Source organism: Centruroides sculpturatus, unplaced genomic scaffold, assembly GCF_000671375.1.
Source record: "Centruroides sculpturatus isolate CEXI.00-Female unplaced genomic scaffold, Cexi_2.0 scaffold105, whole genome shotgun sequence".
NCBI classification, from domain to species: Eukaryota; Metazoa; Arthropoda; class Arachnida; order Scorpiones; family Buthidae; genus Centruroides; species Centruroides sculpturatus.
The window spans coordinates 959679-978035 of NW_019384622.1; the positions used below are offsets into that span (position 1 = coordinate 959679).

The 18357-nt window shown below is 27.8% G+C and overlaps 1 protein-coding gene across 4 annotated transcripts in view; it reads right to left on the bottom strand.

Moving 5' to 3' along the window:
• Nucleotides 1-18357, bottom strand: part of LOC111625521 (conserved oligomeric Golgi complex subunit 1-like) — a 93234-nt gene that overhangs the window by 48309 nt on the left and 26568 nt on the right. For all 4 annotated transcript variants that reach the window (XM_023368683.1, XM_023368681.1, XM_023368684.1 and 1 more), the window contains exons 3-21: nucleotides 17093-17137; nucleotides 16943-17009; nucleotides 13437-13540; nucleotides 13293-13362; nucleotides 13038-13226; nucleotides 11628-11669; nucleotides 11253-11336; nucleotides 11140-11176; nucleotides 10951-11061; nucleotides 10823-10882; nucleotides 10678-10743; nucleotides 8580-8661; nucleotides 8407-8512; nucleotides 5520-5618; nucleotides 5357-5448; nucleotides 5122-5283; nucleotides 4831-5022; nucleotides 4699-4764; nucleotides 2345-2465 (exon numbers count right to left, since the gene is read on the bottom strand). In XM_023368683.1, coding sequence (XP_023224451.1) covers nucleotides 2345-2465; nucleotides 4699-4764; nucleotides 4831-5022; nucleotides 5122-5283; nucleotides 5357-5448; nucleotides 5520-5618; nucleotides 8407-8512; nucleotides 8580-8661; nucleotides 10678-10743; nucleotides 10823-10882; nucleotides 10951-11061; nucleotides 11140-11176; nucleotides 11253-11336; nucleotides 11628-11669; nucleotides 13038-13226; nucleotides 13293-13362; nucleotides 13437-13540; nucleotides 16943-17009; nucleotides 17093-17137 — 1795 coding nt within the window. The remainder of the gene's footprint in view (nucleotides 1-2344; nucleotides 2466-4698; nucleotides 4765-4830; nucleotides 5023-5121; nucleotides 5284-5356; nucleotides 5449-5519; nucleotides 5619-8406; nucleotides 8513-8579; nucleotides 8662-10677; nucleotides 10744-10822; nucleotides 10883-10950; nucleotides 11062-11139; nucleotides 11177-11252; nucleotides 11337-11627; nucleotides 11670-13037; nucleotides 13227-13292; nucleotides 13363-13436; nucleotides 13541-16942; nucleotides 17010-17092; nucleotides 17138-18357) is intronic.

Genomic DNA, 18357 nt, shown 5'->3' on the forward strand with positions numbered 1-18357 from the left:
ACAATGTTGCGGCTCAGTAAATATGTCAATACTGAAATGAAAATCAGTCTAGCACAGGGAAAATCAGGAAATTACACTGCGAAATGGGAAATTGTGCAGCAGCATTACTGTGAATCGGCGTAAACCGAGGGATACCTGTATATTGTAAATTACAGGTTTAGATATGCAAGTTAAAACCCTTAAATCATTTATTGATAATACTATAGTTGTTTTTAAGATTGCATAATCTAATTTTTCTGCAATTTTGCTTTTGGATAATTCTAAAATTATCATTCTTGAAGCACGTAAAAACATATTCATAAAATTTTCTATTTCTGTACAATTTAATCTTACTCATGAATTCCCACATCTTTAGTAATTATGCAATAAAAAATTTCTATTATGAATTAAAGAGTCATAATATGGTTTTTATTATACCATTAGATAGATTTATCAATAGACAAAATGCAATAGTTATTAAAAACTATATATAGGTTGTTCCGTAAGTTTGGAACCATAGGAGTTATGTTTATCTTTGCTTATTTTTTTACAGGTAAAGCACAACACTGAGTAAAGAGGAACAAATTCAAATCTATTAAAAAAAATTATTCTTAACTTTTTGTATTTACCAAAGTTGGGTATTGAACTACTTAAAATTATATTAAAAATATATAAATTTTGATAAAACTTCATAGTTATCCTTTTCACTTTCCTGACTTTTCATCCGAGGTGATTGTTAAAATAACCATAAACTGGTATTAAAAGACTTTCTTAATTTTTATCATAAATGCGTTTCGATCTTCCAATAGTCATCAGTATGTTGTTACACATCATAGAACATAGTTTACCTGTAATGTGTGATGTTGGGAAAGAGAAAAATTTGTAGTTATCCTTTACAAAGTTCTATCAAAATTTATATATTTTAAGCAGAACAAATTCAAGTTATTTTGATGATGGAGACCCCACAATCAGTGTAGAATTGTTGAAGAGTTTATTGCATCCAGACTTTTCACCAATCAAACACAGTGGTCTAGATGACACAGTGACTTCATCAACTGGAGGACCCCACTATCAGAATAATTTGAATTAGTTCTTCCTTACTCAGCACAATGCTTTATTTGTAAAATAATAAACATCAGCATAATCCCTATGGTTCCATTTCAAACTTAGGGGACACTGTATATTATATATAATAGTTAAAACATGTATAATATTCAAAATATATATTTATTTTAAAATTTAAATTGAAAGATTTTAGCTTAAATTTTAATATTTTTGAAAAACATCACTTCAATTAATTATATACGACATTATCTTTTAATCATCCATTATCTTTTAATCATCCATCACACCAACACTACTGGTGTGAAAATTAATAAAATGACTACATATTTACCAAAAAAACCAGCAAAAATTCATTTCAAACAAATGTTTTCAACCGTCTTCAACGGTCATCTTCAGGTTCGAATTCCAAGAGTTCAAAAAATTCAATATTGAAGTTATGCAGCATGCCCGATGCAGAGCCTTAATAAAATTATTCGTATAACTGGTTTCCTGCTTTTAAAAACTTCCAATGTTTATACAAAACATGTAGACTTATATGACGTGCATCTATTATACGTCATAATACGTCCTCCACGCCGTTGCCAATGAGTCCATTTCCTTGAAATTGATGGCTGTTCCCTTCCTTCTGTTCCAGGAATATATTTCTATCCCTATGAATCATCTGGGTGAATATATTGGTGCTAGCGCATGCTGCCTTAAAACAAGGATCAAGAAACACAAATACTCAATTCAAAAATGCCTTTCCACTATGGCATTGGCTTCTTTCGTGCTTGATGAAGACATCAGGGTGGACTTTAATAATGCATGTTTAATACAACTGTGTGAACACCAGGTCAGACTCAAATATCTAGAACAGCTGGAGATTTTTAAAGCATTCAGGAAGGGAACAGCCATCAATTTCAAGGAAATGGACTCATTGACAACGGCATGGAGGGTGTATTATGATGTATAATAGATGCACGTCATATAAGTCTACATGTTTTATATAAACATCGGAATTTTTTAAAAGCAGGAAACCAGTTACACAATAATTTTACTAAGGCTCTGCATTGGGCATGCACATAACTTCAATATTGAATTTTTTGAACTCTTGGAATTCGAACCTGAAGATGACCGTTGAAGACGGTGGAAAATGTTCGTTGAAGTGAATTTTTGCTGGTTTTTCGGTAAATACGTAGTTATTTTATTAACATTATCTTTTGTTTATGATCATAACAAAAATAAATCAATTAAATTTTGATATTAAAAATGCAAAATTAGTTAATAATTATGTTTAATTTTTAATAATTAGTTTAATTACCTTTTCATTTCCAGTTTTTGTTTTATATGAAACAACAGATGAATTATTTGATGCTAAACATAACCAAATATGTTGGCATAAATCAATTAAACTACAACAAAACTGACCTAAAAATAACAATCTAAAAAGAAATAATAAACTTATGTAATCACTTTTAATCATTAAATTTAAAATAATTTTATTCTAATACACTTACCCAAACTGAGCAATCTGCCGGATATCAGACTATTTTAAGGCTAATTTTAAAAATTAAATATAAAATAATTTGGCTAGAGGTGGGCAGTAAGGCCACCATCTCTTGATAAATTTAATAATTATAAATATGTTAATTTTTAATTTTAATTTTGAAGGTTCTGGAAGAAAAGAATTGGCCCAGAGCAATATTCAAACCTGAAACTCTTGCTTACTGTGTAGATGAATTGCCAGTAATGTTGCCCAGACCTCTAAATTACTAATAGTTTTGGAGGCGTAGATAGGCAATCTACACCTCCAAAACTATTAGTAATTTATGTATAACCATACTCATCACTCACAGCACCAACCACAGAGCCATAATACTGGAGCAGCAGCCCCTGGAATCAAGTGAAGCCAGTATATGCACATGTAGGACAGAAGTTGCCATCTTGAGCATGGAAGAAACATAGAAAGCTTGTTGCTTAAAGTTGTAATTTGATGAAGCAATTCTGCTTTTCATTTATTTATTAAGGTTTTTGGTTAACTCAAAAGCATCAAATAAGTATTACTCACCACCACATGCATTAGAAAAGCTTTAAAATTAACAATAGGAAATAAATTTTATAGTTAATAAGGAAAATATATTTTAAACTTCATTTATTTAACTGACAACATACACTACTTGTAACCCAAATAAAACACAATGAGTAGTAGTACCATATGTTTACTGTATATGTAAATTTACATCTTTATTTTTATTTGTTAAATATGGAAGAATGACGAAAAGTGCTGCCTATAGAAATTACGATTTATCAAAATCCAACTTTTAACATAAATTATTGGCTTCAGTAGAATTTAAGGCAAAACATTTATAAATAATAAGAGATTTTTTTATGTTAAATCTCGTCATATAGCTGAAATTTTTCATTCTTGACAATTTTTTACAATGAAATGAAAATTAGCTTATCTCAGCCAAAAAATTAAATATTTCAAAAATGAAAAATCCTGCAACAAGTTGCATAATTTTCCCAGCTGTTACTAGATTTTGTTTAAAGAATACCTTTTGTATTTTTAATAATAATGAATAAAATTGTGTGTGGTGTCATCCATTACACCATTTTATTAAAAAACTTTTTATATTATTAATTATTATAAAGTGGCAAAATACTTAATTTTGAGGGTAGAGATGAGTTTTATATAAAAAAAATTATAAATGCTAATAACGAGTAAAATCATCATTAAGTTTGATTCCTCTCAAAATATGATAAGTGACTCCCCCTCTATCTCCCCACCCTCTTGACATTTAACCCCCAAAATTTAATAGCATCAATGCCCCTTATATATAAGCTACTACCATAATAAATTTCCTTTCTTAACCATTGCCCCATCCTGAGATATTAAACAAAATAAATGCCACCCCACACAAACATGCACATGCAAGAGATTTGCAAAAAACTCTAAGGGTAAAATTTGACACAATTCCAATACTTTCCCTTTCTATGTCCCTTGCTCTGTATTTACAACACCAGGGAAAGTAAAAAGAGCATTTGAAAAATATCCTTGGATAATTTCAAGAATGTTTTTCAATATGATATATTTCAATTGAACCACACCAGGTAAAAAAATCTTGAGATTTTTAGTAAGGTGTAACTCAACATTTGTGTAACATAGAAACTTCTGGGTTGGAAAATCAGATACAGCATCAAAAACTAATACTAGTAGAGGCCTGACTAGAATGCCAGATGAACATTTTTTGTTATAATCATGTTATGCATTGAATAGAATAAAAAAAAAAATTCATCAAGATTGACTAAGGAAAAATTGAGAAAAGTGAGACTGAAGCAAGAGATATACGTATGAAACATATTATAGGAAATGCAGTTGCACTGCCTATGATAAATAAACCTAACTGAATGTTTTCTTTATTGTTTTTATGTTATTCTTTATCTTTTCCAACATCGAGTTCAAAAGATAAACTTTCTTCCCCTCACAATATGGCAGTTTGTTCTACAGCGAAGCTACCTCCGGCTTCAAGTACACCATTAGTAATAACAGAGCACTGCCATTCCAATTAGATATTATAGCTCCATGGTGCCAGCTGGGAATGACTAATATAGCCCAATAATCCAGCAATCATTTGGCTTTAAATTCAAGTTATTAGACTGAATTTTTACACTTACCCAAGTTTTATATTTTTATCTTCTGAATCTCTTTTGTCAATGAGTTCCTTAATATGAGCTAAGAGACTGAAATAAAGAAACAATGTACATAAAATTTATAAATTTATTTATTTTAAGTTTTAAGCTACTTACTAATTAATATGATTAGCTGTTACAGTTATCAAGTGTGAATGAACTTCTGGAGAGTCTTCAAGATCTAATTTAGCTATAGATTTAGATAGAGTAAATAGTTTTTTGCTATTAGCATACTTTCTACTTTGAGAACTAAAATGGGATAAATCTTCTACTAATGTTTCAAACATTTTATCTAATCCTTTAGAAATTCTGAAAATATTGTAATAATTGAAAAAAATTATTAAAAATCCTATACATTGAACAATTTACATTAATATTTTCACTATATTAAACATTTATAATAGTTACTTTTGAACTTTTGGTGTATAGCCTTTTGCTTTCATTCCTATATTTCCACCATCCCATAACTGTCTCTGTGAATGAGGCAACCATCCTAACCCAGGGCTTAAATCTAACGGTGATTCGGTCCAAATATAACTGATAAGTTCATTTTCAAGAATTTCTATTTGTCTAATAATAAAATATAATCCATTAATAAATTCTTTGAAACTTTTCTTCTAAGCAAACAATAATTTGCACTTACTCTGGCTTTGTACTTTTTAAATCCTCTAATATTTTATCAATATCATTTATGCAAACATTAATAGCTTCTTTCAAATGAGAAGAGATAATCGCCTAAAAAAACCAAAATAATATTTCCTCCTCCTCATTACAGTATCTACAGTTCACGTATTGTTATTACTTACCTTAATTCTGTTAATAAAAACAGGTTTAAAAAATGTATCCCATACATCAACATAAGAATTTAGTATATGCTTACATGTGTCAGACCATTCTTCAGATATCTACATACAGAAAAAAGTTATATGCAATTATTGCATTATGAAATATAGTATAGTCTTATAAAAATTAAATACAGAAATAAAAATTCAATTAAAATATTGAATATTTAACTAATCACAATAATCATTTAAGTAAAATGCTAAATACACCCAACATTTTTGTACAGTAGCTTGGTTCATTGTAAATCGAAACTAACATTTATATGGAAAATAGCAAGAGAAGTTCTAAGGTTTCATTTTTTATTGACCATTATAAAATGCATGAAAATGAAATTTCATTCTTGCATCATTTCCATTATTAACTTCTTTGATCCCAGTGTTTTTTCTAATTAGTTTACTGAAGACAATGAACTTATCTCCATAAAATCTCATATTAAAGCTTACTTTTATTTCTATTTAATTCTTTATACATTTTATGATATGGAGTTACATTTTATGTGTTTGATGCAAAGTAAAGACCACTCCTTCTAAGCCAGAAAGCAGATGCACAGATTATGAAGTCAGGTAGAATTAAGTGACTTTGCAAGCAATAGCTGCACAACTTACAAGAAACACTAATTACAAAAAACTGGTGTTTATTGTTATTTATAATTACAAAAATGTTAATATCTGCTATCACAGTAATTGCACAATTTATTCTTCAATATGTGATTCTTAAAAATTTCTGTGCTATTGGTTTGTTTAGAGGAAACTATGGTTGAGACTAGGTTTTCTCAAACGAGATCCTGGTTGTTTTTTAACCCAGGAAATTCTCATCTTAGAAAATCCCACAAATTTCTTAAAAGTTCACTTTTTTCTTATTTTGTGTTAAGGTTGAGGAAATTTTGCAAATAGAAAGTATAATTAACTCATAAACTGTCAGAATACATTTGTATTTATTAATTTTAAACCTACTTATTAGTTTTTTTAATTTTTGCTTGTTATGGAATGTCACAAATGGTCAATAATCAATACACAGCTTATTTGTGGCAGAACTTTGAAAATTCTTTACTTGTCAGAACCTGGAATATCTGGAATAATTGTGCTTATGCTGTCTTAATTTTTAACCATGCCCAGTAGCTTCAATAACTGCATAACATCAAGTTGTGCAAATTGGGCAAGAATACAAACGAGTACGAAGTCTGCAAGTATGAAGTTTTTCTTCGTAAACCTGATTATTAAAGACAAACAAACTGCCAAATTATTGGGCTATAAGCTTGATATTTCTATTAAAGCAACCAAGGTAGACATATCAAGAATATTAGAGAGCAAAATAAGTACTACAATCTTGAAAACGAACTAGAAATCTTTCAGGCTACAGGTGAAAAAACACATAATATTCATTTCTCATAAATGCATTAAAGATGATTCCACCCACATGAATTAAATCAGAAAAGACATTCATGGTAGCAGGACTTTTCATTAGTTAAATAAGAACCAGATCGACTGATTGGAGTACTGACCATCTTTGCTTTTTAAAATCTTATTATAAAAATTTACAATACTATTTTGTATTATGTTTTATTTAAAAAACAAAAATTACTCTTTAAGTTAGAAGTTTGATCTAAATATAAGTTCTTTTTTTTTAAATTTTCAACTCAATTCAAAGCATTTGTTGTTGTTGTATGCAGTTTCCAGCAAACTTTAATAAATTTTTTCTATTTGTGCAAATTTCTATGTAATTCAAAGGTAATTTTTAATATGTATCTGACACATTATTATTAATATGATTTTGGAGGTTGCAGAACATATTAAATTACTTTAAAAAATGAAAAATAATTATATCATTTGATTTCATGATATTTTGTATATCTTAAAAATAATTAATTCTGTCCTGGGATTTCCCAGGATACAGTTCACTTTTATCCTGGAATCCTGGGACAAGCAAAAGATCAGGAAATGAGAAACCCTAGTTGAGACACAGTACAAAAATGGAGAATCCCATCTCTTTGAATGATGTGCAAGTTGAAAGTAGCAGCAAAATGGCTGCAACATTATAACAGAATATACTAAAACATTATTTTAAAATTAAGTATTTTTATTAATAAAATTAAAATACTGAAAATATTTTAAAATGCTGTGTTAGACTGAAAATATTTTCATAACATTTTTTATTTTATACAAATCTTTTGTATAAAATAAATTTTGTCCCATTTTGACTGCAAAATAGTATAATTCAAATACTACATAAATTGAGGGTTAGATATATATTTCAGCATGTTACTTTTCAAATAGTTAAAAATATATATTTTTTTTATAATGATTAAAACTAGTATTTATATTGATAAATTTATCAATTTATCATCTCTTAAAATTATATTGAACATAACAAAAACACATAAGTTCATTAAAATTAATTGTTAAGAATTTGGTTCATGTGATTTTAGAAAACTGGAGAAAAAATGTCTATATGCAGGCTAAATAAAACAAAATAATACTGAAACCTATAAATCATCTAAACATAATGCATAAAAATGTCAGTCTCATTACATTCAAGATTAGACAATTTGGTTCTTTTAAATATCAGATAGCATTCATTCTATCAAGTATTTCATCTCATAAATATCAGTCAGCATTTGTTGTATTAAATATTTCATCTTGTAAATAAAGAAGAGAAATAAAGGAAAATAGCTCATTATATCAGGCTTTTCTACATTAAGTACTCATAAATCAGAGTCACAGTATTTTTTAATGCTTTAAAAAATAATTAAATAAAATATTAATAAGTGAATTGTTTATTATATTTATTCATTAATAAGTTAATTAACACTGATTTAGAGAAAACTTAATTTGTAAAATTTTGTTTAATTACCTCTTCAAGCAGTTCAATTACTGCTTCCTGAATAGTTGCAAGTCCTTTAATTGTACTAATATATTGTAACTGTTGTTCCAATCCAGAATGTATAACTTGAATAGCTCTAAAAAGTAATAAAATTATTAAAATGCTTATGATTACATAATTTCAAATTATTATTATATTCATACTTTTGAATCCATACATCACACACAGTTTTTAACTCTTCTTCAGTTGCAACAGATAGAGTAGTTTTCAATCTTGGTCTAAATTCTAAAGTAAAATAAATTAATTATATTTATAATTAATCAAGTAATTTGTATCATTATAGAATTACATAAATAATGAAAACATTTTAGAAAATAATAAACCTATTAGATAGCATGTTTAAGAAAAAATGAAATCAGATTGGGCTAAGAGAATCTTCCTAGAAAATGCATTGGCTTACGTACATTTGATTTATTTTAATGTATATTATTTTATGTATAATGGTTTACTTCATAAATCATGAGGTGTGGTGTCATTCTCCAGTATTTGATTGTACTTTTTGAAACATAAGTGTTAGGTGTATTTTATGTGCAATGTGCATAATAACCATAGATGCTGTCAAATACTTTCCTATAATCTATGTATGCCATGTATAGATTTCTGTGTTGTCTGTGTATTTATCATAGAATGACAACCTATGAGTAGCTGTTATTTGCATTCCATGTGATTTTTATAACAGCTGTTTGTTGTTCTATGAGGATGGTGTGTTGTTCAATGTGCTGGTATATTTTGTTTGGTTTGTGAGATGTACTTTGTAGTGTTTGAAGCATATGATAAGTCTGTATTGTGTAGTCTTTAGTGTTGTTATTTTTGACTATCATCTATGTGACATTCAATGTTTGGCATGCTTTGTGGATTGCTGATTATATATATAAAAACATTTGGCTAATTCCTTGTGCAGCCCACCAGTGGCCAAGTGGTCCCATTCCCTGAACACTGGGAGTTCGATTGTGGGTTTGTGCCTCGCATGGACAGGCTGGCCACATGGAATTTTCTGTGTTTTCTCCACACCTGAATAAGGGCAAGTTACCTTAAAAGACCTCCCAGAAGGCATCCCCCTAAGCAGATCACCCAAATGTTGCATTGCAATAACTTAACAAACAATTCCTTGTGCAGAAATGTAAATTTTTTGTACCAGAAACTGTAAACTTATGTATGTGATCATGTAACAAGAAAAAACTACACACAATCACATGCATAGATGGTGATTTTCCACAGACATTTTGAGGACCTGTGATAAGCAGGAAAAATTTTTTCAACCAAAATTTTTTACACAGTCAGGTGGAGAACATATAGCATGAGGATATCAGAAAAACACAGCTAAGTAAATCAACTTTGTGAAAAATGCTTGCAAAAAAACTAGAGGTGATTTTCTGACCTAGGTGCAGAAAATTGCACCTCTGTTGCATGTGATCATGGGTTAATGCCTACAGATTAGCAAAGGCACAAATATTTTACTGCAATAAATGTGGTAGAAAAATATTATGGCAATAAAATTGCCGTAATATTTTTCTACCACAAATTTTCTTGGGACTGCAATGGTAACAAATGCAATGTGAATAAACATATGTAAATTATAAACTTATTTTTTTTATCCTATCTCATAAATAAGAAAAGATAGGTTTTTAGAGCATTTGATAAACAACAAAGCAATAGAAAATTGATAAAACTATATATTCTGTCAATGGCAGAAAACCCAAGACAAAAGAACAAGAGTGTCCCACTGAATTCTGGTTTTTACAGATTTTACTGTATATAAGTACTTTTTTAAAAAAATATTATTTTAACCTTTTACAATCATTTGTCAATATATCAAGCAGTTAATTAATGATACAAATCACTTGATGATTTATTGTCACTCTCAGATTTTATGAGTCTTATAAAGCATTCCATTCATAGATGGCACTACATTACTGTAGGTTATTCTGTACACTGTGTTTCACATATTTACTACTAGATGGCATTTTATTTTAATTTTATTTTAAGTATTTATAATTTTTTTTGAAGCAAAAAATTTCTCTGTGTGAAAAAACTGTTTGAGTTTGTTTTAATCAAAATGTACAGAACAAAATGGCCATTTGTACAGGGTTACTCACAGAAATGAACTATATAATCAAAAAATTTTATCTGTAAACAAATTGTTTAAATTATAATTAATACTAAAGTAATTGCATTGACTATTAATCAGTGCAATTATTTTAGTTACTTTATTCTACATTTCATTTTAATAAATAATATTACCTGTTATTGACATAGGTAAATATTTGAGACTGTAACATGTTTCAATATCCAGCAATGACAGAGGTCCTGTAATATAAATGTTTTGTTATTATTGTTAAACATTTTTTAAATAAACTTTCATTTTAATATATTATAACAATTTTACCAGAGTTGTTTTTGTTTGTAATAGCATGAAGTTTTTTCACTAATAAACTAATTTTTCCTTCTGCAAATAATTTAAAGCAATTTATATAATTAAGAATAGAATTCAGATATTTATTTATCACTACTTACCTTGATAATTAGATTCATTTATGTAAGATGGATAGAATATTTTATTTGCCAGATAAAGTGTACTGGTAAGAAGAGAAGTTAAATTACAAGCTTGTGTCTTAGTTGTTATTTCTGAAAATTTTAATTTGAGAAATGAAAAAAAAATCTGTCAAATTTTCCTTTTATAAAAAATATTTTTAATTTTCTTACCTTGATCTTGAATTTGGAACAATTTTTCAATAGCTGTCTGTAAATATATTTACATGTTAAAACATTTCATAATTTATTGAAATTGTAATAAAATAGGAAATATTTAATCTTACTAGACGTCGTTCAAGAAACATATTGAAGATGTCGCTTGTCATTACATCAGTCATTAGCATAATACAACAGAAGTGCTCTGTCATCTGAAAAAGCATTATATAATTACATTTATATATTTTAAAAATTAAATTTAAAAGTTTATTTTATTACAAAAAATTTATAATTAGCATTCTTGTTTAAAAATAATCTTCAAAACTTTTTAATGTTTATCAGTAATTGTAAATATTAGAAACAAAATTGATTTTATATAATAAAATTTAATTTATTGCTAATAAGTTACTGTATAGTTTTTGTAATCAAATTTGTATAAATATTTTTAAAACAAAAATAACTACATTAAGTTAATTTTATCTCAAAAGAAATTTAAAACTTACTCCATCTATGACATCTTCTGTTTCCATACTATTTTGGCAATTCTGCAAAATAAAATTTTTATTTTTTCATGAGAGCAGACTGAAAAGTTTTGGCAGTCACTTTAATAGAACAGCAATGAATTAACATAAATTAATAAAACAAAATTAGAAATGCAGCTTTACTATTTATTTACAAGATTACATAATTATCTTTCAATATAATTTCCTCTATCTCAATAGACTTCTGAGTGTGTTACAAGTTTGCAAAGTCTGTTATTGAAAAACTATGGAGTTGTTGTATCCACTGATATACTGCTAACTTCATTTTCTCATCAGATTTGAAATGTTTACCCTTCAAGTGTTCTTTCACCTTTAGAAAGAAGTTGAAGTCATTTGGAGTATGACCTGACTGGATGTGGGAACAAGGAAAATCAATGGTAGCAGCAGTAACTCTGCTGATGTGTGACCTGGCAATGTTAAACTGAAAAGCATTTCATCATGTCTTTGTTTTTTCCACTTGATACAACTTTTGAATATTTTAGAGTTTCAATATAATATTCAGAATTGACTATGGTCTCTTTTTCTAAAATCTCTGCCAACACAACCTTTTGAATATTCCAAGATGTAGTCAACATACTCTTTCTTGCCAAAAGTTATTTTTTGAACTTTTTAGTAGTGATGACTCTTCATGAATGTACTCCATGGACTGCCTTTTGCTTTCTGGGTTATAGTAATGGACTATATTTCTCCAACCAATTTTTTTTTTTCAAAAACTTCACCTTTATCTTCAACTCTTTCCAAGAGTTCTTTTAATTCAACTCATTCAGCCTTCATTTCATCCAACAATGTGCACAATATCCATCTCACACAAACTACAAAATCCAAGAAATGTGATTATGTGGTTTACTCCTTCTTTAGAAATGCTTAATTCAAAAATATTTAAATGCTTAATTGTGATTCTTTTTGTTTAATTGCAACAATTTTCATAAATCATTTTTTTCAATCACTTTTGATAGACTCATTTGTTAAGTTAAAGGTAAAGAACTGTGAAAAGGAGATTTGTCTGCCAAATCTCCTTTTCACAGTTCTTTACCTTTAAGTCTTGATAGCAAACATCTCAAGAGTTCTCACATTGACTCACTGGTCTCTATAAATAGCTTGGAATCTTCAACAAATGTCAATTGGTGCCAACATTTTCTACTGTAAGAAATTTAAAAAATACCCACTTCTTGAAACAAATGTTTTGACAGGTCACCATTTTAATTCATACTAAACTGCAGTCTGCCAAATTGAGAATTGGAGGTTACTGCAAACTACCAATATCAGTTTTAACTAGAAATAATCATTTTTAACTAAAATAACACAGAGAAGACAAAACTTTTTAGCCCACTCTCACAAATAAATATTTAATATAAAATTTTAGTCACTTACTTGAATAATTACATTATGAAATGAAGTAATTGCCATCCATTGATCATTAATTATTGGAAATTTAGAATTTAAAGAAGAATCATCAAGTTTATGGCTAGGATCTAACAGTAAAGAAGCATGCGTGTGACATGCTAATAAATAAAGAAGAGCACAATTCAAGTAATTTTTATCTTCCATGTATGACCAAATCTAAAGAATATAGCATATTATATGAAACAAATTGGTTAAAATTGTGTATTTAAAATCTTAAATCACCTTTGTTGGAATGTCCATGAGGATTTTAGTCTGAGCAGCAATAGAATAAGTAACTGCAAATTTTTGTTTTCTAAAAAAAAACATATGATAAATTAAATTAATTTTTTTTTAAATATCATTTAATGAAGTTATCTTTTTCATTACCTTTCTATGGTTTTTTCTGCAGCTATTTTTTTTATTCCAGATTGAATATTACATTGTTGAAATTGCATACAATGCTCCTGCATACTACTAATGTGTTTTGTAACCTGTAATTATTTTTTAATATAAAAATTTATGGAATTAAACATGTATATTAAAAGACTATACTAATAAAATCATTTTAATTGTAATCAATAAAAAAATAAGTAATTTTATTATTATTAATACAGTGGTCCCTCAGGATATGAAATTAATCCATTCCAACACTGAGATCGTATCATGAAAATGTCATAAGGCAAATCATTTTTCCCCATATGATTACATGTAAAACCAACTAATTCGTTCCAACACGAAAAACACACTCAAATTAAAGCTAAGTAATACATTTAAAAAAAATAACTATAGTAAGGAAAGCACTGAAAAATGCGTTTTGTAGTTGTAAATGTATAAATAACCATAATAAAATAATAATTGATAAAAAAATATAGTTTTATTTGCACTTCCCCTTTGAGGATTAACGACGGTGGAGGTGTAAATTGGTGGCAGAAGACAGGGAGAAGGGAAATGATACTAAAACTTAACTTACATAACATAATGTAACAATAACTTAAAAATAACTTAGAAAATATTTTTAAAAACTTAGTGTTATTTTATTTTTTATTTTTATTTTTTAATTTTTATTCACTGCTTTTTGCTTTCTTTACTTCACTTCCACCAGCACTTTCATTGGATAGAAGTCACTTGGTAAAATATCTATCCAAAGAGGTTTGGTTTTCATACTTTTTAAAAAGTTTCTAAAATGACTTAGGCAAATGTCATTACTCTGAGCAGCAATACGGCCAGTGTGAACCTTTTCGGGATGTTTCTTTTCAATAAAATCAGTCACTTTCTGATAATACTTCAAGATTTCCTTTATCGAGCGAGATCCTTCCACGATCGAAGCAAACACGCTGACTGAGACCGACGAACAGAAGTGAATAAAAAATGGTGCTGCGAACTAATGTAACATTGTATGGTGAGTTTTTGTTTGTATCGTGGAGCAAAAATATGTTCAAATTTTGTGTCGTATCCTGAAAATTTTGTATGCTGGGGCGTTCATATCCTGAGGTACCACTGTATTTTATTATATTAATGATATATGGATTTGAATAGGAAGCTTATAAATAAACCATCATTTTTAAAAAATGTAATATTTGTTAACTTAAATGTAACTTCAATTTAATTCTTAACATTCATTCTATAAGGAATATTCCTTTTCCATATTTTCATATTCACAAACTTGTTTTTTTCATGTTCATTATTTTTTGAGTAACAGAAAAACTCTTAAAGAACACATATAGGTTCTATAGAAGTTCTTTATCTGTTGTTTTTAATTTTATAATTCATTTTACTTGGTTTGACATCCATTTTTCATTATTGACCTATAAACACAGTATATTGATAGTTCTCATAAAATTTAAGATCTAAATCTTATGAAAATCTAATTCTCTAAATGAAGTACTAAAACTCAACCCCAGATTACATGGTCTGCAGTGCCAACTTCCATTCAGTTTAAAATTGAACTTGTAAATCTTATCTTATGCAGAGTACATATTAGATAAATTATAATGCTTTGATGCTTAATAATAATTGATAATGAGTAAAGGATACATTTAATGAAATATTTGAAGGTATTATATTCAATGAGAAAATTTGTATTAACATTTACTACTCTTTTATGTCTACATAATGTTATATTCTGAATTTTATTAAAAAAGTACCAAAGAAATCTAATCTATCAGTTTCATATTTTTTATTAAGTTTTCTATCAAATCTGTGTGTTGTTTCAACCTTTCTTGGTAACAAACACGATCACTTTGGCACTATACAAAATATGCTTTAGATAAAGAACAGCAAATTAAATGGAAGGAATCCTCTCTACTATGTTAATTTAAATAATTCGGATTTTCCCCCTTGGAACAGCAGACTTATAGCAAAGTTTAACAAACAGCTACTTAACAAGACATCATATGATTTTAGATCATGTTATATCAAATGGATATGGTTGCTTAGTTAAATATGACTATACATTGTATTATATTTAAGTTGTTATGGTCTACTTCCTTTTTATTTTTATTATACTGTTTTAAAAAGTACTAAGAGTCTGAAATATGGATCAAATTTCAAAAGAATAGAATACATTTTAAAGAAATTTGTTCAATTGATAATCAATAAAAAGAAAGACCTTTTCAAATAATGGTCTGAAGATGAGAATCAATCTTGAAAACATTAATCAAAGCGTTACAAAGACTTTTTAATATTATGAGTTTATTTACTTTAATTTGATTTAAATAGAGAAGTTAGAAGTATATAACATAAATTAACATGTTGAAATGGAAACAGTCCCCTCTTATAATACAGTAATACCCCGAACTTACGTGATAGGTGGGACCAAGCGATAACCACGTAAGTCGGGGTATAATTTCGCAATTTGTGTAAAACCCAAGTCGGATGTATGTAAGCTAATAAATGTTCTCGTTAATCTTATCTCATCTTTTGATTCATTCACGGTTAGAAGAAATCACCAATTAGAGTCTCTCAAGTCTCCGTAGATATAACAAACAGAAATAAATAACACAAAATAAATTGTAGCTATGTGTCGATTCCGCGCAACACGTCTGAACATGTAAGCCGAACAATAGTGTGGAGGGATTGAGTAATCGAGAGTTGCTTGACACTCAAACAAAAGATGAATCGACGAAATTTGAAAATCACGTAACTCAGAGTTCGCGTAAGTCGGGGTAGCATAAGTCGAGGTATTACTGTATACATAATTCTGCTGATAGATGATTTTCCATTTATATGAAGAAAAGAAAGAGAATAAATAAATAAATATTCAGATATACAGTATTCTAGAGATTTTTTTATAGCATTTTCATATAACTATATATTAAATTTTTTTTTACATTTTATGAACATAAAAAATTATTCATTAATACACTTATAATTTTTTTTTATCAAAAATTTTTTTCTTATACTTACATAAAATAATAATTTATGGTAAAAATATATGGAAATTTTAAATTTATATCAAAAACTTAATTTTCAATATCACATGATTTATTAATATATTCTCATCCTTTCTAGCTTCATATAGAAAATTTTATTTTCATCAGCATAAGATATGCAAATATTTAAAACAACAGGTCAGATTTTATTTCTTTTGTGTTCAATACTGTCAAGATAACCACCTCATAAGACTCTACCATTCTAACTGATAATGACATCTGTAATACAATGATCAATCAATAATTCTTATTTCCAAGAAATTGCATAATTGTGTTACATAATGTGAATTATTTAAAGTAATGTTTTTAGTATTAAAAAATGCTCAAGTCAGTCAAATTAATAAAGTTATAATAACTAGCTGTTATATTTTGTTCTGTTATTAAAAATTACTGTTAATATATAAATTTATTTTTTATATTTGAAAATAATTTACAGTGAACATTAATATAAAAAAGACTTACATTTTCAGCTATTGATTTCATATCGGTAATTGTATCAGCAGTTTCCATTAAATCTCTATATCTTTCACTAATTAAAAATGATTATAAATATTCATAGACATATAATTTATCCATTACTTTATATAAGATAAAATCTGAAATTCAACTCACCCAACCATCTGACGCAACTCTTCTTTTTTCTTTTCAATTTCATTTCTATCAAAATATAAATATTTTTAAATATATGGGAGAGAAATCACACCTAACCAACATTAAAAAACATGTATTTATTAAAAATTGCAGGTACTTTTAAAGACAGTCTTCATCATCAGGCAAAAATTGAACACAAAATTTAAACATAAATAAATGTAACATTTCTTTTTAAATTCAGTTAACGAATGAGATTGGAATATTAAATATTCAATAAAAATTAGAACAGTCTAATAAAAATGCAATGTATGTGAAATTATCAACAAAAATATAACTCCCAAGTGTAAAGATCTTTAGAACACCTACAAAGTGAATTAGTTAAATAATTCTATCCATAAATGCAGAATATCAATGGTAGGGGTATTACAGGGTGAAACTGACACAATGTAAAGTAAAGATTTTCCCATAAGAATTATGTTCTTTTGTCATAGCACTATCTCAGTAATCTAATATTAGCCCAAAGAGGCATGTAGCTATGCTCTAATACAGGCAGTCCTCTACTTCGTACAATTTGCTATTTCATACTCATTTCATACTTTTGATTTTTATTGATATATATGGCAAAACGTGTACTTTCATGTAATGATTCTCCCCTTCTCATGAACTATTAGTCACTAGTCCCTCCCCACCTCTCAAACATCAATTGCATCCATTTTCAGCATCACAGGTTCAGTCTTGAACAGGGATGTCGAGTTAGCATTCATGTTTCATGCATTTTGACAAATTTTTGATCATCATGGACAAATGTGATCCCAATGGAGATGTATATCTCATGTACAAAGGGCAACAGAAAAAGACACAGCATGTTAACAGAACTCTTTATCAAGAAAAGAAAAAGAAGAGTACAATTCAATTATCTCTTGATAAATTTTTAAAGAAAACATCACATACTAATCAATAAAAAGTAAATATTTTGAAAACCCTTTTTGATGATTTTTTTTATATTGCTCTACTTTTGTCCATTTCAACTTTCATACACATTTCAGGAACCAATTACAGTAGAGCGTCATTTATCTGAAAGTCGGTTATCCGAAAGAATTCCAGTCGGCAAATTTAAATTTTCGCTAGTGTTGTGGCGCTGCAATCTTTGGCTATGTCTTGGGCTACTCAAATATTTTACGTTTTTGATACTAAATTAACTTCTGAAGTATAATTTTTTATTGTTTTTATATTTTTCAATATATTTATTTTGTTTGTACAAAATAAAAAAATAATTTTTAACGATA